The sequence below is a fragment of the Oncorhynchus tshawytscha genome, linkage group LG28, assembly GCF_018296145.1.
Source record: "Oncorhynchus tshawytscha isolate Ot180627B linkage group LG28, Otsh_v2.0, whole genome shotgun sequence".
Classification (NCBI taxonomy): Eukaryota; Metazoa; Chordata; class Actinopteri; order Salmoniformes; family Salmonidae; genus Oncorhynchus; species Oncorhynchus tshawytscha.
In genome coordinates this window covers 17,310,714-17,334,976 of record NC_056456.1, presented here as the reverse complement: position 1 = coordinate 17,334,976, position 24,263 = coordinate 17,310,714, and the positions used below count along the sequence as shown (strand labels likewise).

At 42.2% G+C, this 24,263-nt stretch overlaps 1 protein-coding gene across 2 annotated transcripts in view; it reads right to left on the bottom strand.

Moving 5' to 3' along the window:
- LOC112226841 (adenylate cyclase type 1-like) overlaps positions 1–24,263 on the bottom strand; it is a 59,311-nt gene that overhangs the window by 23,705 nt on the left and 11,343 nt on the right. For both annotated transcript variants that reach the window (XM_042308089.1, XM_042308091.1), the window contains exons 4-7: positions 19,174–19,285; positions 6,579–6,706; positions 2,169–2,327; positions 1,867–2,008 (exon numbers count right to left, since the gene is read on the bottom strand). In XM_042308089.1, coding sequence (XP_042164023.1) covers positions 1,867–2,008; positions 2,169–2,327; positions 6,579–6,706; positions 19,174–19,285 — 541 coding nt within the window. The remainder of the gene's footprint in view (positions 1–1,866; positions 2,009–2,168; positions 2,328–6,578; positions 6,707–19,173; positions 19,286–24,263) is intronic.

Genomic DNA, 24,263 nt, shown 5'->3' with positions numbered 1-24,263 from the left:
CAGTGTTCTCTGGGGTGAGCCATGTCTCCGTCAGGGCCAAAAAGTAAAGGGACTGAAGGGCAGCATAGGCTGAAATGAACTCAACGTTCTTAACAGCAGATCAGCAGTTCCAAACACTGCCAGAGACCCAGAATTCCACATGGGTTGTGCACGCAGGGTACACTAAATTAGAAAGGGTTGCAGCCAAGGGGTGGGAGCGTCTGTAAAGCCTACATGGAGAGGAGTGAACAGGTAGAAAAAACACACACAGTTACAAAAGAGCAAAATGAGATGATCAGAAAAAAATAACTAGGTAAGATACTCAAGTGAGAGCAGTGTGGAGCCTTCTCTCTTTCGTTCCGCTAAGGAACGTCTTCGTTTCGGTGATGGCCTTACTGACACAACCGCCGCATAGAACTGCCATTGAGAAAACTGGGGAGACTGAAGTACTAACACTAATTGCTAGTTGCCTAGCAGAGGTGAAGAGCACACCTCCCTGTACTAATTGCTGATTGCCTAGGAGAGGAGAAACCACTCCCCCTCCAAAACAACCACTGATTACCAAAACAAGTCACAAATTGCCCTGCCCTTTGATCCTGGTTGATGTGTCAACAATCTGCAAGTTAGTTTGACTTATATAGGCACATTCTTCCCTATCATCTACCCTGCAACTCTTCCCCAGATCCTCGGTGTACAAGAGATGTGTTTTCTGTTAATTTAACTGATAAAATTACGGTTAATAAGCAACTCTAATGGGGCCCCAGAAAATGTATTTTCTCTGTTTTATTTTTCTTGGTTTAGAATTTTTTATTCAATATAAATATTACAATTATTAATAGACAAACAACAAATGCATGTTCTGAGTGCATGTCAATGCTTAAATCACATCAGAAGACACTTCTTGAGGTCTGGAAAAAAGTAACACATTTAAACAAATCCAATATGTTAGTTGGACTTATTGCACCCGTTACTGAAATCATTGTTTCAGTTTAGATGGTTTAAAGTAGTATAATTCATTCATCTTTCAAACCCTGGCAGTCATTCTGAATTGTCGGTGAATATAACTTCCAATTGTTGGATATCCCCTCTCAGGCTGGATTCTAATAGGAATTAGAAATCATTGGTCAGCAGTTTTCAAAACCAAGCGAAGGCTGGTCACCAGCGAAAACACAACGAAGGCTGGTCACCAGCGAAAACACAACGAAGGCTGGTCACCAGCAAAAACATAACGAAGGCTGGTCACCAGCAAAAACACAACGAAGGCTGGTCACCAGCAAAAACACAACGAAGGCTGGTCACCAGCAAAACACAACGAAGGCTGGTCACCAGCAAAAACACAACGAAGGCTGGTCACCAGCAAAAACACAACGAAGGCTGGTCACCAGCAAAAACACAACGAAGGCTGGTCACCAGCAAAAACACAACGAAGGCTGGTCACCAGCGAAAACACAACGAAGGCTGGTCACCAGCGAAAACACAACGAAGGCTGGTCACCAGCGAAAACAATGAAGGCTGGTCACCAGCAAAAACACAATGAAGGCTGGTCACCAGCAAAAATACAACGAAGGCTGGTCACCAGCAAAAACACAACGAAGGCTGGTCACCAGCGAAAACACAACGAAGGGCACCATGTCTATGCTGTTTTTTTTCAGCAGGGTACACATATATACCGTACACACATGCTAAAACTCTCGATCATCCTCTCTAATGCAGAAGATTTGCCATATTTTACACACACATGCACACACACACACACACACACACACACACACACACACACACACACACACACACACACACACACACACACACACACACACACACACACACACACACACACATGCTTGCACACAAGTACGCACACATACACAAACACGCAGCCCTGACCTTCCGTCGGTGAGATGGTACAATGAAGAAGGTCTCAATCTGGTGTTTGAGGAGGAAGGCGTTTCTCTCGTGGCCGTTGCCAGGTTCTACCTCATAGTCTCCATTCAGGGAGTCCAGGGTCGCCTTGGTGATGTGGACCTTCCTGGTGGAGAAGGAGAAACACAGAGTCAGCATCATGTGGTGCTGCCTACCGCCGTTGTGCCTTCAAGCAAGGTACTTAACCACTAATTGTTCCAGAGGCTGTGTTGTGTGTCAGGATGGGTACTGTGAAAGCAAATGGCATGGTGATAACTGGTACTAACCCAGGCAGTCCCCCTGCCTCCATCACGTTGGCCAGTGTGACGTCGTTGGACCACACATCATACTGCCACTTCCTCAGTCCCAGGACCCCACACAGCACCCGGCCCGTGTGGAGACCCACACGCATGTTCAGATTCACCTCCGTGGCCTCCGCTACTGATCTGCAGGAGCATGAGAAGGGTCATTACAATATTATATCATTGACACTACACGTGTGGTTGTGGGGCAGAGTTTATGTGTGTGTGTGTGTGTGCATACTATGGTTGCAAAACTACTGTTAATTTACAACAAAAGTTATCTGATTTTCCTACTGCAATCTATGGTAACTTTGGTAGTTTATACTTTAATAACTTTTCAAAAAATGTATTCATCTACAGCTTTCATTTGTTGTATCTAGGTCCATATTGTCCATTACATTCTAGTGGATAGACCATATACAGTGGGGCAAAAAAGTATTTGGTCAGATACCAATTGTGCAAGTTCTCCCACTTAAAAAGATGAGAGAGGCCTGTCATTTTCATCATAGGTACACTTCAACTATGACAGACAAAATGAGAAGAAAAAAAAATCCAGAAAATCACATTGTAGGATTTTTAATGAATTTATTTGCAAATTATGGTGGGAAAATTACAGGCCTCTCTCATCTTTTTAAGTGGAGGAACTTGCACAATTGGTGGCTAACTAAATACTTTTTTGCCCCACTGTAGTTTAAGTGGTTTTGTGGTTTAAGTGAAAATAGGCCATATAATGAAAAAAGCATCTAACCAAATATGGCATTATTTTCTCTTCCAACAATTGGCTTTTTTCACAACTGCCACCAGTTTGGTGCCAAAACACTTACAACAAAGACAGTAATATAAATAAAAGTGTGTAAAAAAGAAGAAGAAGATACTTAATGCTTAAACCCTCATATAAAAGCAAACAATAATGGATAATAATGGAGATAATAATTGAGATGTAACCACTCTCAAATTCATAGACAAAGCTATGATGCAAGGACTGGCCATCCAGATATCGAAATGATGATTTTAACGATGTTTTGAGGCTACAATGCCTTGACTTCTCCCACATTTCGTCGTGTTACAGCGAAAATGTTGCTAATTTATTGAAAAAGAAATACAGAAATATCTCATTTACATGAGTATTGACACCCCTGATTCAACACTTTGTAGAAGCACCTTTGGCGCTGAGCTGATTACAGCTGTGAGTCTTTCTTCGTAAGTCTCTAAGAGCTTTGCACACCTGGATTGTACAATATTTGCCTATTCATCTTTTTAAAATTGATCATTCCTAGCCAGTCATTTTCAATTCTTGCCATAGATCTTCAGGCCGATTTAAGTCAAAACGGTAACTAGGCCACTCAGGAACATTCAATGTCGTCTTGGTAAGCAACTGCAGGTGTCGATTTAGCCTTGTGTTTTAGGCTATTGTTCTGCTGAGTTCATCTCCCAGTGTCTGGTGGAAAGAAGACTGAAGCAGGTTTTCCTCTAGGATTTTGAATGTGCTTATAACTGTATTCTGTTTGTTTTTATCAACAAAAATCTCCCTAGTACTTGCCAATTACAAGCATAACCATAACATGATGCAGCCAGCACCATGCTTGAAAATATGAAGAGCGGTACTCAGTGATGTGTTGTGTTAGATTTGCCCCAAATATACCTCTTTGTATCAGGACAAAAAGTGTATTTCTTTGCCACATTTGTTGCAGTATTATTCAAGTGCCTTTTTGCAAACAGGATGCATGTTTTGGAATATTTTTTATTCTGTACAGGCTTCTTTCTCTTCATTTATGTGAGTATTGTGGAGTAACTACAATGTTGTTGATCCATCCTCAGTTTTCTCCTATCACAGCCATTAAACTCCAACTATTTTAAAATCACCATTGGCTTAATGGTGAAATCCCTGAGCAGTGTCCTGCTCAGTTTACACAGCTACCAATCGATGCCCTTCTTTGCAAGGCATTGAAAAACCTCCCTGGTCTTTGTGGTTGAATCTGTGCTTGAAAATCATTACTAGATTGAGAGACCTTACAGATAATTGTATGTGTGGGGTACAGAGATGGGGTAGTCATTAAAAAATCATGTTAACCACTATTATTGAACACGGAATGATGGGATTTGTTAAGCACATTTGTACTCCTGAACTTATTTAGGCTTGCCATAACAAAGGGGTTGAATACTTATTGATTCAAGACATTTCATCTTTCCAATATTTTCTACAAACAGAATTCCTCTTTGACATGATGTGGTATTGTGTGTAGATCAGTGACACAAAATCTAAATTCAGGCTGTAACACAACAAAATGTGGAAAAAGTCAAGGGGTGTGAATACTTTCTGAATGCACCACATACAGTGCCTTGCGAAAGTATTTCGGCCCCCTTGAACTTTGCGACCTTTTGCCACATTTCAGGCTTCAAACATAAAGATATAAAACTGTATTTTTTTGTGAAGAATCAACAACAAGTGGGACACAATCATGAAGTGGAACGACATTTATTGGATATTTCAAACTTTTTTAACAAATCAAAAACTGAAAAATTGGGCGTGCAAAATTATTAAAAAGTTTGAATTATCCATTAAATGTCGTTCCACTTCATGATTGTGTCCCACTTGTTGTTGATTCTTCACAAAAAAATACAGTTTTATATCTTTATGTTTGAAGCCGGAAATGTGGCAAAAGTTCGCAAAGTTCAAGGGGGCCGAATACTTTCGCAAGGCACTGTATCATTAATTTATAAGTCCAAAAATGTATGTAGCAACTGAAGATTGACCCTTTAAACACTAATGGTATTTACTAAATTGATGGTTTATATTTAGTATCAGAGATAATTACAGGCACCTGTGATAATCTGAAGTACCCAAAAAGGCCACTAGATGTCATGTGATAAAATTCCACAAAATCCTTGAAAGTTACCAAAATTCTGGCAGTTTACTGGTAAACTTTGAAAGTTACCAGTAATATACCCTCCATTTGCAACTTTAGTGTGTCCACTCTAGCATTACTGTATGCAAATCATTTCTTGCCTCCACACATTTTATTCTGCCATGATAAACGGTGTTGCCCCTCTTCACATAATAGTACAGATAGGCCAGGCAGCACTGCGTTCTAACCTCCCTCCCAGCCTCCCATCCTCTCCCTCTCTGTCTGGAAGAAAAAGTACACCTGTTCTGGGGAGATAAGCCAGAAGGAAAAAATGGTAGCTACTTCAGATTCTAAACAGTTTTTTCTCTACTCCTGTCTGTTAGGAAAGTAAAGTTAAAGAGAATGTGAGAGTACAGACAGAGGAAAATTCAACCCGCAACGAGGGAGCAAAGTGAGGTTTAAGATCATTATCTAGAGTCTAGACACTCAATAAACAGGGCAAAATGCTACCCTTGTCATCAATATGAATATGAATCCACTGCTAACATAAGGTGTTTTCATTGTGCATTGTAGCCCTATATCTGTCATTCTTAAAACACTACGTATATGGGTGTCTGAATGTACAACCCCTATATGGCATATGGAGCGAAATAACACCAAGCCAACGGCCATGTTTTTATCACAGAACGGGGTAAGGCTCATTGAAGTGTTGCGGTCCTCCTTCTTTCTCCAGATTGTGCAGGACATGCAAAGGAGTCAAACACTTTCAAGCTTCAATAGGAAGCATCCAAATGCATTTCCATTCCCTCTCAACCCCATCTATCTGCGGCGTTGTCATGTATTCATAGAATCCTTCAGCCTGGACTTGTACACCAGGGGTTTAGAAGAATTGAGAATATTAATATCCCCAGTCCTCAGTCTCACTCTTATCCCTGGTCAAACCAAATGATTCAGCATTCAGCAGGCTCAATCCTGCTGCCTGCTGCCTAGCTAAACTCACTGTTGATTATCTGTGCATAGTCACTTTACCCCTACCTATATGTAAAAATGACTTTGACTAACCTATACATTCCGCACATTGATTCGGTACCCCCTGTATATACTGTAGCCTCATTGCTGTTCTTTTATTGCGTTTTTTTTTTTTAATACTTAAGTTTATTTAGTAAATATTTTCTGTATTGTTTCTGTACTGTATTGTTGGTTAAGGGCTTGTGAGTAAGCATTTCACGGTAAGGTCTACTACGCCCGTTGTATTCTGCACATTTGACAAATCAAATTGGATTTGATACAGCGATAAATGTGATATGGTGTCCATCACAAATCAACAGGTGTCGACACTGACCCTAACATCACGATGACTCGTGTGGTTTATCAGGTGACCAGGACCATATATGAGTGACATGTTTATCATGGATGACACAAACTGGAACATAACACCACATCAGTCCGGGACCTGGCCCAGAACAGGACGGCGTGGAGAGACAAATGGCCAAGGAGCTAGCAAAGATTAGTGAGAGAGTGAGTGTCCACCATAAACCTATAGACTCACGTGATGGTGTCAATCATGTCCAGGCCCATCTCCACACAGCAGTGGGCATGGTCAGTCTTGGGCTGGGTCAGACCTGACACACAGTAGTAACAGTCTCCCAGGATCTTTATACGCCTACAATGGTTCTCCTGTCAATCAGAGGGGGGGGGGGAGAGAGAGCTTTCTGATATTCAGAGCAATATTGAGACAGATAGACTGAAACAGACAGTGTGCGGGGACTAGACACATAAAGTGCATTCATTTCTAAGTGGTTAAACAAATATGTATGAAAACACCCTCAAATAAAAAGGTGACATTCTGTACTGTGACCTCATAAAAAAACATTCAATTTCAAATCCCAAATGCTGAAGTATAGAGCCAAATAAAAAAGCTTTAGCTTCACTGTCCAAATAAATACGTAGGGGAGTGTATTTACACATAAATATCACATACGCTTTCCAATATTCAGAGCAGTATGTCAGACCTACGATGTTAGATTGCAGCGAGGGATTACTGACAAGATTCCCTTCTGCTTTCTACCTCGTATTCAAACCCTCTCTATCAAATATCCATTCGCCTAAACCATTCAGGGAACATAGTGTATTTTAACATCAAGAAACTCCACCCATCTGAATTAGGGCTTGTGCATTCATACATGCAGTAATGTACAAATTCTCTATAACATACAGTATGTAACAGTTTTGCTTCCATCCCTCTCCTTGCCCCAACCTGGGCTTGAACCAGGGACCCTTTGAACACATCAGCAACTGCCTCCCACGAAGCAGCATTGCCTATCGCTCCACTAAAGTCACGACCCTTGCAAAGCAAGGGACACAACTCCTTAAAGCTCCCAGAATGAGTGAAGTCACCGATTGAACCGCTACTAGCACGCACCGCTAATTCGCTAGCCATTTCACACCAGTTACACATACATCCTGTAGGCTACCACAGGCTACAGCTGTACACACTAATGTGAACTTTGCAAGAGGTACCGCACAGTACAAATCCAACTTAAAAAAAGGAAATGAGTCTGAGTGCAGGAGCATAACGGTCCCCACTCCATCATATCATCGGGTCAGTGTTGTAGAAGAGAGTAGATGTGTGGCCCGGGGGTGGTATAGCTGTCTAAGCCGCTTCCTGTGGAGCGTGTGTACCACTGCCAGCCGAGGTCCAAATCCAAGCCCACTGCTCTTTCAGCACTCTCTCTCTCTATCAAAATAAACATACAAAACACAACAACAATAAATAAGTGTGAACGTCCACGACGTGGAGCAACGCTGCCTGGCGTTGATGTGAAGCTCTGCTCTGGGATGAAAGGAGCTGTGGAATTTGTAACCCATCCTTAGGGATCAGTGAGCCACAGAGTTCACAGTGAGCTATGGGTTGGTGGGCTGAGCTCCTAGCGGGTGATAACATCACCCGGGCTCCCATTGTTACTTCATGGAAGAGATGTGAATTTGGGCTGAGCAAAGCATGTGAACTGAAAGACTCATAGCTACGCGGTGTGCGTAATAGATGCTCTATTTTAACGTGCAAGTCCATTGGTGTTGAGAGAGCTTGGTTAGCAGCATGAAATAGAGTTTCCTTCACATTATGTTACATACAGGCTACACTCGCGTTGTTATTGCTCAGTAGTACTGAGGGCATATTTCTTTCAAGTCAGATATATATTGATAAAGATATTGTCTTAAATTAAAAATATGTATTATAATAATTTGAAAGGAAATTCTGTCTTTTGATATGAGCTTAAATGCCATGGTGAATGACAACAATATTAAAGGGGACAACTCTGGTTCGTCTTACACTGATAAAAATGAACTGCTTTGTAACACCAAAACTAGTGGCAACTGAGCGTCCACCAACGCGAAGGAGTCGAAACCTTAACTTTCCTGGAGTATTAAAACACATCATCCTGAGATGTTTTGAAACATTATATGGTGTGTGGTAACACCACTTAAAACTTCTACAGGATCGGTGGGTCCCCCGCGGGATGTAGGCTAATGTGATTAGCATGAGGTTAGCATGAGGTTGTAAGTAACAACACAATTTCCCAGGACACAGACATATCTGATATTGCAGAAAGCTTAAATTCTTGTCAATCTAACTGCACTGTCCAATTTAAAGTAGCTATTACAGTGAAAAAAGACCATGCTCTTGTTTGAGAAGAGTGCACAGTTATGAACTTGAAAATGTATTAATAAACCAATTAAGCACATTTGGGCAGTCTTGACACAACATTTTGAACAGAAATGCAATGGTTCATTGGATCAGTCTAAAACTTTGCACATACACTGATGCCATCTAGTGGCCAAAATCTACAAAAACAATACAGTAGTGTTATCTTAGTGTTATCTTTTACCAGATCTAATGTGTTATATTCTCCAACATTCATTTAACATTTCCACAAATGTCAAAGTGTTTCCTTTCAAATGGTATCAACAATATGCATATCCTTGCTACAGGCAGTTAGATTTGAGTATGTCATTTTAGGCGAAAATTGAAAAAAAGGGCCGGATCCTTAAGAGGTTTAAATGAAGTGTTGTTCAACACCTTGCCAGGGAATCCTGTCTAGTGGAGAATTAGATCACTTGTTCTGGTGTATTTTCATGTTTAACATTGATTAACATTGATATGTATAGTGCATCCGGAAAGTATTCAGACCCCTTCACTTTTTCCACATTTTGTTACATTACAGCCTTTTTGAAAAATTGATTAAATTATTTCATATCTACGAACTAAACCCCATAATGACAAAACAAAAACTGGTTTTAAGAAAAAAAATACCTTATTTACATTATTCAGGCCCTTTGCTATGAGACTCAAAACTGAGCTCAGATGCATCCTGTTTCCATTGATAATCCTTGAGATGTTTCTACAATGTGATTGGAGTCCACCTGTGGTAAATTCAACTGATTGGATATGATTTGGAAAGGCACACATCTGTCTACATAAAGGTCCCTCAGTTGACAGTGCATGTCAAACCAAACCATGAGGTCGAAGTAATTGTCCGTAGAGTTCCGAGACAGGATTGTGTCGAGGCACAGATCTGGGGAAGGGTACCAAAATATTTCTGCAGCATTGAATGCCCCAAGAACACAATGGCCTCCATCATTCTTAAATTGAAGAAGTTTGAAATCTCCAAGACACTTCCTAGAGCTGGCCACCCGGCCAAACTGAGCAATCGGGGGCCAAGGGTCTTGGTCAGGGAGGTGACCAAGAACCCGATGGTCACTATGACAAAGCTCCAGAGTTCCTCTGTGGAGAATGGGAGAAACTCTGAGAAACTCTGGGAGATGTATATCTATCTCAGGTTTATGCTCCCCACACTCTCCCCTTACTGCGTATCCTGATTGAGGACACTCATTTCTCTTTGATTCTGATGTGTCTTTCACAAAGCATCTATTTAATGATGTTGATGGGGACAGATATTTTTGGAGCACCTCAAAAGCTCCAGAGTTCCTCTGTGGAGATGGGAGAACTGTCCAGTAGGCCAACAAACTCTGCAGCACTCCACCAATCAGGCCTTTATGGTTGCCACTCCACAGTAAAAGGCACATGACAGCCGGCTTGGAGTCTGCCTAAAAGCACCTAAAGAACTCTCAGACCGTGAGAAACAAGACTCTCAGGTCTGATGAAACCAAGATTGAACTATTTGGCCTCAATGCCAAGAGTCACGTCTGGAGGAAACCTGGCACCATCCCAACTGTGAAGCATGGTGGTAGCAGCATCATGCTGTGGGGATGTTTTTCAGTGGCATGGACTGGGTGACGAGTCAGGATCGAAGGAAAGATTAACAGAGCAAAGTACAGAGAGATCCTTGATGAAAACCTGCTCCAGAGTGCTCAGGAACTCAGACTGGGGCGAAGTTTCACCTTCCAACAGGACAACGACCTTAAGCACACAGCCAAGACAAGGCAGGCATGGCTTCGGGACAAGTTTCCTTGAGTGGCCCATCCAAAGCCCGGACTTGAATCTGATAGCACATCTCTGGAGAGACCTGAAAATAGCTGTGCAGCGACGCTCCCAATCCAACCTGACAGAGTTTGAAAGGATCTGCAGAGAAGAATGGGAGAAACTTCCCAAATACAGGTGTACCAAGCTTGTAGCGTCTCACCCAAAATGATGCAAGGCTGTAATCGCTGCCAAAGTTGATTCAACAAAGTATTGAGTAAAGGGTCTTTTGCTTTGTCATTATGGGGTTTTGTGTGTAGATTGATGAGAAAAAAAAAACAATTGAATCAATTTTAGAATAAGGCTGTAACATAACAAAATGTGGGAAAAGTGAAGGCGTCTGAATACTTTCCGAATGCACTGTATTTGATCATTTTCCAGTTTAACCCATGTTTGGCAGGCCTTGTTGAGCTCAGTGCTCCATCTACCAGCGGTAACTAGGAGGTTGTATAGCAAGCACTGCAGGATACTTAAGTTTTTAAAAAATAATTGAAATGACTTGCATTCATTTTTTGTAAATATACAGCACCAGCAAAAGTCCAGACACACCTACTCATTACAGGGTTCTCTTTATTTTTTACATTGTAAAATAAAATAATAGTGAAGACATCAAACCTACAGTTGAAGTCGGAAGTTTACATAAACTTAGGTTGGAGTCATTAATATTTGTTTTTCAACCACTCCACAACTTTCTTCTCCACAACAAACTATAGCTTTGGTAAGTCGGTTAGGACATCTACTTTGTGCGTGATACAAGTATTTTTTCCAACAATTGTTTACAGACAGATTATTTCACTTATAATTCACTGTATCACAATTCCAGTGGGTCAGAAGTTTACATACACTAAGTTGACTGTGCCTTTAAACAGCTTGGAAAATTCCAGAAAATTATGTCATGGCTTTAGAGGCTTCTGATAGGCTGATTGACATCATTTGAGTCAATTGGAGGTGTACCTGTGGATGTATTTTGAGGCCTACCTTCAAACTCAGTGCCTCTCTGATTGACATCATGGGGGGAAAAAAGAAAATCAGCCAAGACCTCAAAAAAATTTTGTAGACCTCCACAAGTCTGGCTCATCCTTGGGAGCAATTTCCAAACGCCTGAAGGTACCACGTTCATCTGTACAAACAATAGTACGCAAGTATAAACACAATGGGACCACGCAGCCATCATACCGCTCAGGAAGGAGACGCATTCTGTCTCCTGGAGATTAACGTACTTTGGTGCGAAAAAATGTGACTCAATCCCAGAACAATGGCAAAGGACCATGTAAAGATGCTGGAGGAAACAGGTACAAAAGTATCTATATCCACAGTAAAACGAGTCCTATATCGACACAACCTGAAAGGCCGCTCAACAAGGAAGATGCCACTGCTCCAAAACCGCCATAAAAAAAGACAAACTACGGTTTGCAACTGCACATGGGGACTAAGATCGTACTTTTTGGAGAAATGTCCTCTGGTCTGATGAAACAAAAATAGAACTGTTTGGCAATAATGACCATTGTTATATTTGGAGGAAAAAGGGGGAGGCTTGCAAGCCAAAGAACACCATCCTAACTGTGAAGCATGGGGTGGCAGCATCATTTTGTGGGGGTGCTTTGTTGCAGGAGGGACTGGTGCACTTCACAAAATAGATGGCATCATGAGAATGGAAAATTATGTGGTTATATTGAAGCAACATCTCAAGACATCAGTCGGGAAGTTAAAGCTTGGTCGCAAATGGGTCTTCCAAATGGACAATGACCCCCAGCATACTTCCAAAGTTGTGGCAAAATGGCTTAAGGACAACAAAGTCAAGGTATTGGAGTGGCCATCACAAAGCCCTGACCTCAATCCTATAGAAAATGTGTGAGCAGAACTGAAAAGTCGTGTGGGAGCAAGGAGGCCTACAAACCTGGCTCAGTTACACCAGCTCTGTCAGGAGGAATGGACCAAACCCAATATATTGTGGGAAGCATTTGGAAGGCTACCCAAAATGTTTGACTCAAGTTAAACAATTTAAAGGCAATGCTACCAAATACTAATTGAGTGTATGTAAACTTCTGACCCACTGGGAATGTGATGAAAGAAATAAGCTGAAATAAATTATTCTCTCTACTATTATTCTGACATTTCACATTCTTAAAATAAAGTGGTAACTGACCTAAGACAGGTCATTTTAAATTTTAAATGTATTTGGCTAAGGTGTATGTAAACTTCGGACTTCAACTGTGTGAAATAACCCATATAGAATCATGTCGTAAGCAAAAAAGTCCCGCTTCCACTTGTCCCACTTTCACTCTCTCTGTCTCCTCCTGCTTCTTATCTGTCAACAACAACAAAAAGCATTTAAAAAAAGTGGAATTCCAGAAAAAAATACTCTCCATAGGACGTAATCATCCACCATAATTTCTATAAACCATTTATATTTCTTAACAATTTGATGAGATCACCGTAAAAAAAAAAAACTAAATTAATGAATACAACGGCAGAAAAATCTATGACCTAGCTATGTAAACATAAACAAATGAGATCGGTGACACGCAGCCTACTTTCTAATAAGACAGTGGTATTGATTGAACAATCGAACCACACGTAAAACAAATAAAAACTCACTCAAACGTACATCATCAACCCTCCAAAGCCCAAAGCTCATCCCAGCTAACTACTCCGACACAGTCAGGTAGAATGAACACTGTACAATCAAATAATAAAAGAGTGGAACACATAATGAAAGTTCTGAAACTTCAGAGGAGAGCTAGAGTATTGGGTTCTGTTAGAGGTCTCTAGTTATTTCACTAGCTCTTTATGGCTGTGTGAATGCACAAACAGAAGTTATACATTTTCATCAGGACTTGGGAGACTCCCCTTCAGGCTCCTACTCACACATAGCCATTTCAAATAGACAGCTTAGGCAATTACACTGTGCCAAAGGAGCAAGCCACAGAGTTAAGCCACCTGCGTGAAGAACGTAGGCTACGTGCCAGCTGTTCACTAACAGGTTACCCTCTGTCGACGTTCCAAATGGCACCCCGTTCCCTTCATAGTGCATAACATAGAGAATGTGCAGCCATTTGGGACTTAGCTTTGAAAAGAAAAGAAGAAAGAAGAAATGTTCTTTAAGTGTAACACTCCAAGGTGCTACTGTATCTGCTAGCACTGGTTTAACTGGGGGGAGACATCGTCTTACGGTACAACAGGAGAGGTACTGTACTACTACACCAAGCCATCTACAAGGACATATCCATTAATATGATCCCTGAGTGTTCAAACTACTGGAAAGACAAACATCACATATAGCTCCAAAATGAACATCCTCTGTTAAAAGGAGAGGCGCAACTAGGCTCCCTGCTAGTGAGTATTTATGAATGTACTCCACTATATAAACACCTAAACTCTACATTTTTAATGTAAACAAATGTGAGCAAGCAGGGATGAAACTAGGGTGAAACCATCCATGGTGTGGGTTAACACAGTGAGCCTATAACAGATGGCGGGTTGTACACTAGAGTCTGGCTACAGTGAGGCTATAATAAGTAGATAGAGTCTGGAGTTGTGGATACGTGAAGGAGAGGAAAGCCCTGGTGCTGAGAAAGCCTCCTCTCCTCTCAGTCCTCTCTCTGTGCTGCTCTGCGTCTCTTCTCCTGTCCCTGTGTTAGTTCATCTGATCTGCCCAGTGAGCTAGGGCTTAGGGGGCAGATTCAGACCCAAGCCGTGCAGGATTACTCGGGCCCTGTCACGTGACCATACCACCCATGCGCAAACTGTATGGCCATGATTAGAGAGAGAGAGAGAGAGAGAGAGAGAGAGAGAGAGAGAGAGAGAGAGAGAGAAAAAGGGCGAGAGAGATTATATTAAGCAAAACAGACAGCACCATTTTTTATTTTTTTAAATGTATTTACGGATAGCCAGGGGCACACTTCAACACTCAGACATCATTCACAAATGATGCATGTGTGTTTAGTGAGTCCGCCAGATCAGAAGGAGTAGGGATGACCAGGTGTTCCCTTGATAAGTGCATGAATTGGACCATTTTCCTGTCCTGCAAACCATTCAAAATGTAACTAGTACTTTTGGGTGTCAGGGAAAATGTATGGAGTAAAAAGTACATTATTTTGTTGAGGAATGTAGCGAAGTAAAAGTTGTCAAAAATATAAATAGTAAAGTACAAATACCCCCAAAAAACTACTTGAGTAGTGCTTTAAAGCATTTTTACTTATGTACTTTACACCACTGCCTAAATGTTGTGTGTTCTGTCCGTCTTCAAGGTGAGAGGGTGTAGTAGAGAATGTCATCCAGACAAGATGGCCTGACCATGGCTCTAGCACATCAATATTGTGATATGTTAAGGTCTGTCATTGTATCAAATTAAAACGAATTCTATTTGTCACGTGCTTTGTAAACAATAGACTAAAAGTGAAACGCTTACTTACAGGCCCTTTCCAGCAAATTCAGAGAAGAAAAAAGATAAAGAATTGAAGAATTGAAAAATAATAACACAAGGAATAAATACACAATGCGTAACAATAACTTGGGGTACCAGTACTGTGTTGATGTGCAGGGGTTTGAGGTAATTGAGGTAGATAGTCGTAATAGATGTGCGCGGCCACGCAGTCTTGGGAGAACAGGGAATACAAGAGGGGACTAAGCACGCACCTCTGAGGGCACGCCCCCCCCATGTTGAGGGTCAACATGGTGGATATGTTGCTGCCGACCCTCACCACATAGGGTGGCCTATCAGGAAGTGCAGGATCCAGTTGCAGAGGGAGGTGTTAAATCCCAGGGTCCTTAGTTTACTGATGAGCTTTAAGGACACTATGGTGATGAACGCTGAGCCGTAGTCGATAAACAGCATTCTCACGTAGGCGTTCCTTTTGTCCAGGTGGGAAAGGGCAGCGTGGGCTAAAATAGAGATTGCGTCCTCTGTTGATCTGTTGGGGCGGTATGCGAATAGGAGTGGGTCCAGGGTGTCTGGGATGATGGTGTTGATGTGAGCCATGACCAGTCTTTCAAAGCATTTCATGGCTACAGATGTGTGTGCTAGGTGGCGATATTCATTTAGACAGGTTGCCTTAGCATTCTTGGGCACAGGGACTATGGTATCAACTAAAACATATGTCAGTCCCTTCCCAAAAGACGTTATGGGACATGGGAGTTCTGTGCTCAGCTGTGTCCATTGGCTTCTCTGACACTCATTTACACAATGATGATGATCTCTGTGTGTGTGTGTGTGTGTGTGTGCACACACACAAACAGGACATAAGAAGAAATATCAAAGAGTCCGATTACAAATGGAAGCCCTCAAATGAGTGGAGGGAACAAAGGGAAAGGAACATGAAATATAACAGGGGCATGAAAAATGCAGTTCAGGGAAGCAGGCTGTTGTGTGTCAATTAAACAGACCAGAAACAAGGAGCTGGTCTAAGAGCTGAGATGCAAAGTGGCATTGAGAGGAGATTGGAAGAGAGAAAGAAGAGAGAGGGGGATAAGAAAGCTCTGTGTAAACTCTACCATGGAAACTGAAAAATCACACACACACACACACACACACACACGAGCCAGAGTCATTAAAAGTTATTGCATAATAATGCTGTATAAATCAGCAGAGTATCTCTCTCTGCACAGAGACTATTGATTCCGGTGCTTGGTAGACAGAGAGAAACCGAGAGAAACATTGTTTAAACAGTTCTAGAGGAAGAGAGGGATGAGTGGAATGTGTTTCTTCATCACGTACCAATTGTCTTAGGGCCAGAAGTTTTTCCTATAACCACGTGACCTGGTCAGGAAAAGACCCTAGTTATGGGCTATGATAGGGAGTTTGTCCTGATCAGGTCACATGATTAAGGAAAAACAAAAGGCCCTATGGGTTACGGATGTGTTATGAAGTCCTCATTTAGGTTAGATGCCCTTTAAAAAGGTACACTATGCAGAAAACGCTCCACCATTTCCTGGTTGCTAAAATTGTAAAAATAGTTTGCCTAATTTCAGTTTATGTGACAAAACAAGCACATATAGTTAGAGAATCATTGTACCATCTAAAAAAAATGATTCTATTTTCAGCTGTTTAAAGCTGGTGTACAAAACCGAATGTAAAAGACTCAAAAACAAAACTTAAGAACGGGAAGCATAGAAATAGGGCACATAGAACAGATCTACCACTTCTTAGACTTGCTTTCAATGAGAAAGCAAGAGACAGATCTATAACTCACATTACTCTGTACATTTTGGTCGGGTCGTCCCAAAAAGTTACATATTGCAGCTTTAAATAAAAGGGATAACCCATAGTTTAAGATAGAAGGGGTTAACCAAATCAACAGTAATGTTATTTTTGTCCCTTTAATTTTGACACAATCACAGAGCAACATCAATACACCCTAAGGCGCAGGGAGGAGAGTGATAAGAGAGGCTGTGAGAGAAGCCAGCGTGAAACAGTCAGCACAGTTTACAAAGAAACAGACTGAAAGGGAAGTGGGATCAAGCTCGTTTTTTACATGCCTAAAGTCAAATGTGATACCAAGTCATTGCTCATTTGCATTGTGCATGTTTTAGAGAGAGAGAGAGAGAGATGGGGGGTGGTGGGAAAGAAAGAAGCATGAGCAGTGGGTGAGAGGAGAGGAGAGAAAGAAAGATATGAGTGGGAGAGAAAGAGAGGAGGAGTCAGTTTGAGGGAGGATAATTGGAGAGAGTAGTGTGTTCTTGGCCCACTTCCCCGGTGGAGAGACAACAAGTCCAACAGTTGGACAGGTGGTGTGGGGATGGTGTTGTCGACCGGCAGGACTGACGAGCTGAGACTCTGCCCGGTGGACATGTGGCTTCGCCCGCTCCTCGTCTTTGACAGGGAGAGACTGTGTGTGTGTGTGTGTGTCTCAACTTGTGTGCTTGTGCGTGTGAGTGTGTGCAGCCTGTTGTGGCCTGGCAGAATGAATCACTTGCGGTGCCACTTATCACAGTGACTGGGTCTATGGGTCAGGACACAGGGTGAACCTCTGGTGAGGGAGTTAAAGTCTGGGGACAGTTGTCACTGTGATCTGTGGGGACACTGCCACTGTGACACAATACACATCAAGCTTATGGGAGATAGCTTAAAGCTTAATGTGAAATGTGGTTCTTGCATGTCAGCATCTACTATATACTGTATATAATCGTTCTTTCTCTCTCTCAGATACTCTGACTTGTGAGGCATTAGGTTGTAGGACTGTATCTGTGCCAACAGGCTGGCCAGGACCTTCTTATATGAATAATGTAGGCCAAGAGCATTGAAGGCATGGTAATATATACAATTGGGAATAATCCCAAAATTACCAATGTCACAACAGTTTCTAGAAATTCCATCTGAAAATTACACTGTACCACCATGACCGCCCTTAATCACCTTTAGTCAAACTGCAGTCGTCTTGTCTGGTTTTGTTTTTAATTGCATGTAAACAAAGAGACTGAAAATAGCCGGGCCGATTTGGCCAAGAAAATGTTCTATGAAAGCAGAAAAGGGTTGTAATCCCGTGGATTAAGGGATTGCACAGGCACATGTGCACAGTGTACATAATTGGGGCCAGATTACATGTAGTTAAGAGAGGTGGGAGGATGATCTGCTGGGTGTGTGTGGTTGGGGAGCTAGGGGTGAGGGGTGACAGGTCTGACACCTCTAACTCCAACACAACACATATGTTTCAGCCTAATATCAAGGTCTGGGATTCCCTGTAGAAGGGGAGGGGTAGGGTGAGGCTACTACAGCAATCATGCCTGTTGAGAGGTGAATATACATTATATTAACTATTTACACTTTCTCTTGTGATAACAATGATAACTGCAACAAGCAAAAACCGACCAAAAATAGTACTAAAGTACAAAATATTTTTTTGTTGTTGTCCAAAGCAAGACAAAAGTTGCATGGACTTTCGCGGCACCAACATAGCAAGAGAGTTGCTAAGAATCAAACACTATATATTGACCGAAGGAGCGTTCACATCTGTTTCCATTGACGCCGAATGTAAATATTGGGACGGATACAACTCGGACTAGTCCGCTTAACCCCTCCCCTCCATCCAGATCATTCAAAACGATCACAGACAAGACATCTGGAATGGATTAAGAGTCCCGTCACCCCTGCCGCAGACGAGAGCGCGTGTGATCGTACCAAACATATGTGGCCCTGATGCCATCGATGACATTCTGGAAAGCTGGAATGACAGCTGTGAGAGAGCCAGTCAACCGTGTCCTCACCTCCTGACATGAAGATGCACACGATCCATATCGCTACGGGTCAAAACCAGACCCAAAGCCTAGACAAACCAGGGAGCAAAAGGACTGTCCTCTGGTCAAAGACAAACTGAAAACATTGGGCAATTGTAGGTCAAAAGGGGATCAAAATTGCCTGTGACAAATGAACAGATAACATTTTTCTCAATGATACACCAGCAATTACTTAAATGAATGTACCAAAGCAACAAAACAAAAAAAATCACCAAAGTACATGACTTGGTATTCGTACTTCAACAACAAGCACCAGGGTAGCATGTAGATGAGGGTCAAATATGCCACAGTATAACAACTAAACAGCCGATTGCCCATGCTAGCATGTCTAGGAGCCAGCCTTTAGAATAGGGTGAGCATGAGGAAAAGTAGACCTGCGGTAAGTGTCACCAGTAGAAGCTCAAAGTGAGAACAGGAAAGATAATAGACTTACCGTGGCCAGTTCATCAAACTTCCCAAAGAGCTCATTGAGAAGTTTGACCAGCTCCTGGGCTGTGCACTGAGACGCCAGGCTGGTAAACCCCACAATGTCAGCAAACAGGATGCTGGAAGAGAGTGAGAGAGAGAGAGAGTAGAGATTAGAAAAATGAGAGAGAGAGAGAGAGAGAGAGAGAGTTGGGGTTGAGGAGAGACAGAAATAATACATTCCAAGATGACAGGTACAGCATAAGCTTCCTGATATAACAGTGTCGCAGACCTGAGATGTTAGATCGCGCCGACAAGGGATAGAGATGAGCATTGCGTGCTAGGTCAGATTGTTGAAGTGAGCATTGTCTCTTGTGATAATCTGTTTAGATTGAGATTGAACGGTGACAGCCAATGAGATGATCCATGTTCTGCTCCATTGCCTGACAGGCAGTGAAATCAAGCAGGACTCAGAATAGCAACATGGATTGTTCTTCCCCTAGATCATTCTCATAGGGATCAACGCAGAGCCATGCCCTGTTAGGAGTTAGACAGACAACATACACCTCCCTAAGTAGTTAGTATCTGTTTTACCATTATGAATGCACTTTATGTATCCAGTCCCCCCCCATTTGAAGAAGTCATTCACCTGTAGTGTATTAAATGTAGTCAAAAGTTTAGTATTTGGTCCCATATTCCTAGCTCTAATGACTGCATCAAGCTACAAAATTGTTGGATGCATTTGCAGTTTGTTTTGGTTGTGTTTCAGATTATGTTTGGATTATATTTTTTCACAAAAAAAAAACCTGTATTAGAAAATCTCTTTCTCTGAGCAATTGTATTAGTATAAAATAATTATAACATTTTTTAAGCATACAATATAGCTCAGTATAGGGCTGACCTATATGGTCAAAATATAGTATGACAAAATATTTCACATTTTTTACAACATGACGGTATTGTAGGTTTTTTAATAGGTTCTAAATTTGCTTTACGAGTTGTGCATGACCCTAGGGTGGCAACACAACATGAGTTGCAATTTGCAATTTGATTGCAATTTACACACTGCTACGTAGGGCTGCACAATGTGTGCAAAAGATCTAGGCCTTATTTTATACCAAACATTACATTGGCATTTCGCCGCTGCCGGCTTCATACCTAAGTGGAATCATTTATGCCATAAGGCAACACATTATCTTTGAGTTTGCAATTTCACACAAAAGAATGGAGAAGTGTGCATTTGTTTACTGTATGTCTGATGTCGAGATTTGACACATGTAAAAGATGAAATACCTCCCAAATTAAATGGTGAACTGTTAAGGGGGGGGGGGGATGTGCTCATTTGAATTTCATGCTCATTTTATTATTTAAAAGTGGAACATGAATTGTGTCATTGAAGTCACAAGTGCCCCAAAGTTGATTGATTCTCGCCGTTCCCTGGATGTCACCCTCTGAGTTTTGTCAGCAACACATGACAACAGAGAACCCTCCAAGCGAGTTGGTAGGGGCGAGGCGGTGGTTCGGGATTCACAATAGCGAGCAATCTGCATATGATCTAGTGGTCGAGCAACAACAATTGCGCTCCTTGAGTGATAAGGGGCTTAGTGAGACAGCGGGAGAGAGATGAGTCAAGTAGTAAACTACAAAAACGGAGTGGTGTATCACATTTAACCAATCAAACAATGATTGGTTAAATGCCATTATAGAAGGTAATTGTGCATATAAACCGCTATACAATAAACTAGGGTATATTTTAATATTTATTTTTTAGGCCTACCATATGTTTTTCTCATTTTTATCAAGTGTGCCAATAATATATCACAGACCAGCCATATTCCCTCCAGCCCTGACCCCAATAAACAAATCATCCTATTAGAGCCATTACTGTGAGCAGATGTTATTAACCCAGTGCTGAGTAATATCCTCCCCCAGCGCCCCAGCCCCAGGTCTCATGGGGCATTTAAACCCTGGACCGAGCATCTCAGACAGCGCTGTCTCCCAGTCTGTGTTGCGCCCGCAAGATCGCATCGCCAGGCCAGGCGGACATACTGTATTTGACCTCGCCATGTAATCCTCCATCATCTCATCCAGCCAGATCTCATCACATTCCAGGGGACTTCTCTGCCATCTCCCTATTATACTAATGTGTGGTGGGGCTGAGTACTGCTGTGACGGCCAAAAAAAACCTGCCAAAACACATTTATGTTCTATTCAGTGTATAATGGACCAATAAACATTGTATTGTATCGTAATGTAGCCTAGCCTTTCTGAAGCAGCCAGGCGAGCCTAGTGCTCGTGATTGGAATGTAATCATGTTGTGTGTGAAAAGGCTTGCAAAGCAACTCGGAGGGGTTCAAGGCTAGAGGTGTGTGTGTGTGTGTGTGTGTGAGGAGCAGTTGTTGACGTCAAGGCTCTTGTAGAGACTGGTGGCAGTGGTAAAGAGCCTGCTTGATGAGATGGCATGTGGGTCACAGTGATAAAAGCCACCCTGAGCAGAGGGTCAATTACTTCCTGGATGGATAATTCTGCTGATTCTCTGTGTGAGAGGACAGGGAGGCCGCCAGTGTTGTGACACACACACACACACACACACACACACACAGACAGCACATCATCAACAGGTGTAAAGTCCCCAGAGGGCCGTGCTCTAGGAGATCTAGACCTGTCAAGCCAGACTAGAATGTGTCAGGTGGGATTCAGGAGATGGCTGTGAGGCAACCTGCCTGCCTGTCTGTCTGGGTTACGCAACAATAGCAGACTGTCAGTAGGATTGGGCATGTTGCCAGTAATGTGGGACAATGGGGTGTGTGTGTGTGTGTGTGTGTGTGTTGCCCGTTGGTTTGAAGGCTGCAGGAAGTGGCGGATTTACAAAATTGCCTCAGGTCTTACAGTGCCTTCAGAAAGTATTCACACCCCTTGACTTCTTCCACATTGTGTTGTGTTACCGCCCGAATTTGAAATGTATTAAATTGTGATATTTTCGGTCACTAACCTACACACAATACCCCCATATTGTCAAAGTGGAATTATGTTGTTAGAAATGTTTACTGATGAATGAAAAATGAAAAGCTGAAATGTCTTGAGTCAGTAAGTATTCAAGCCCTTTGCTCTGGCACTTTCAGAGCTGGGCAGGGAAGAGAAATAGAAAGGAAGACGACACATTTCTGGAGTAAAAACACAGGTGCTGCCGATCATACTGCCACTGTCGTTGAGGCAGAGGACATGGACTGTATATGTAACCCATGTATCTGATGCTGTCTAGCGAATAGTATGGCATGACAGAATCAGATACACACAGTTTTCTGTTTCACTGCTACTGCATTGTTTAGTACACAAACGAGCTAAAGGCTCTGATGCATTGCTTTTCTAATTCTCTTCCCATCTATGTTGTTTCCCTCTCTTCCTTTCCCAGTATAATTCTGCACACACCATTGCCTTCCTGCTTTTCCCTCTTTCCTTCTCAGTGCAACACAGACACAGCTTAATGTGATGTAAATTGAGAGTTGAATACAATCGAAAGCATCTATTAACTTATCTCGTTTGCAAAGAAGACTCCCTTATCAAGGAGCATTATACTCTATGGCTGGCATTTCATGTGAGGTAATGCTCTGTAACATACTATGGCTTTTCTTAGCTTAACTTTGGCAATGTTTCATATGTTTCTTATTTATAGGCACGTTTATTAGTATGGCATAATATTTAAGTGTTTATAAACTACCCACACCAGCACCGTATCACAATAATCCAAGCTACCATAATCATTTAATTTCAAATCCAGTCGCGGAACTTAATAACAAAGTATTGACTAAATTACTGTACCACTGTTTACTTTTCCATTGCAGCCGACCTTAATCATATTATTCACCCCTTGCAATAGGCTTGGATCTCTTTCAGTAGATCGTCAGTGGGCACTAACTGCATGTGAACAAGGCCTAAAGCCCTTTGGTGCAGTGAGAGGCACATAGCAATCAGCAGCACTCCACTGAGATGTGTCCATATTTAACCACATACACACACACACACACACACACACACACACACACACACACGCACACACATCTGCACACACACACACACACACACAAACATACACACACAGCCTTACGCTAAACAGTTTAGTGTCCATTGCATTTAATCTCCTGTAGAGGCTTAATCCCGAGGCTAAGCAAACTTCCCACCTCACGCGTCCTCACCCCTCTGACAACATGAAGGAAATAAATATACAAAGTGAAAAAGGGAGAAATAAAGAAAATGAGGAAGAGGAGGAGAGTAGAGGGAGGATAGAGGAATAAAGAGACAGAGAGCATGGAGTGGGGGAGAGGAAGACAAGAGGGGTTGATAATCAAGTGAAGAGTAGCAACAGGAGGGTGGGAGAGGGAGAGAGAGAGAGAGTGAGAGGGAGAGAGAGAGAGAGAGAGAGAGAGAGCGTGTGAGAGAGATGTAACACTGTACATAGCCATAATAGGACATTTGAAATGTTTCTATTCCTTTGAAACTTTCGTGAGTGTAATGTTTACTGTTCATTTTTGATTATGTATTTCACTTTCGTTTATGATCTATTTCACTTGTTTTGGCAATGTAAATATATGTTTACCATGCCAATAAAGCCTTTTGAATTCAATTGCAAAGAAAGAGGGAGGGACGGAGGCATGGAGAGAGAAAAGTGGGGAGAGAGAGGGATGAAAGGAGTGAGGGAAGGAGGCATGGAGAGAGAAAAGTGGGGAGAGAGAGGGATGAAAGGAGTGAGGGAAGGAGGCATGGAGAGAGGAAAGTGGAGAGAGAGAGGGAGGAAAGGAGTGAGGGAAGGAGGCATGGAGAGAGGAAAGTGGAGAGAGAGAGAGGGAGGAAAGGAGTGAGGGAAGGAGCCAAAAAAGCTCTTTGGAAGTGGAAGAGTTACTGACGAAGAAGCACTCAGTCAACCCACTGAATAAATTGCTGGTCCCCCTCCAGCGAAACCAGTGTGTTGGTCGGTAACACTCTGTGCAAGCTAATGCCATCTGGCAAACACTGACACCAACCACTGACTGAGACACAATGCCCCTCTGTCAGCTCACAAGAAGCTTTGCTCAATGCCAATTTAACCATTACAACAGCAAACCCAAGCGAGGAGGAAACCTG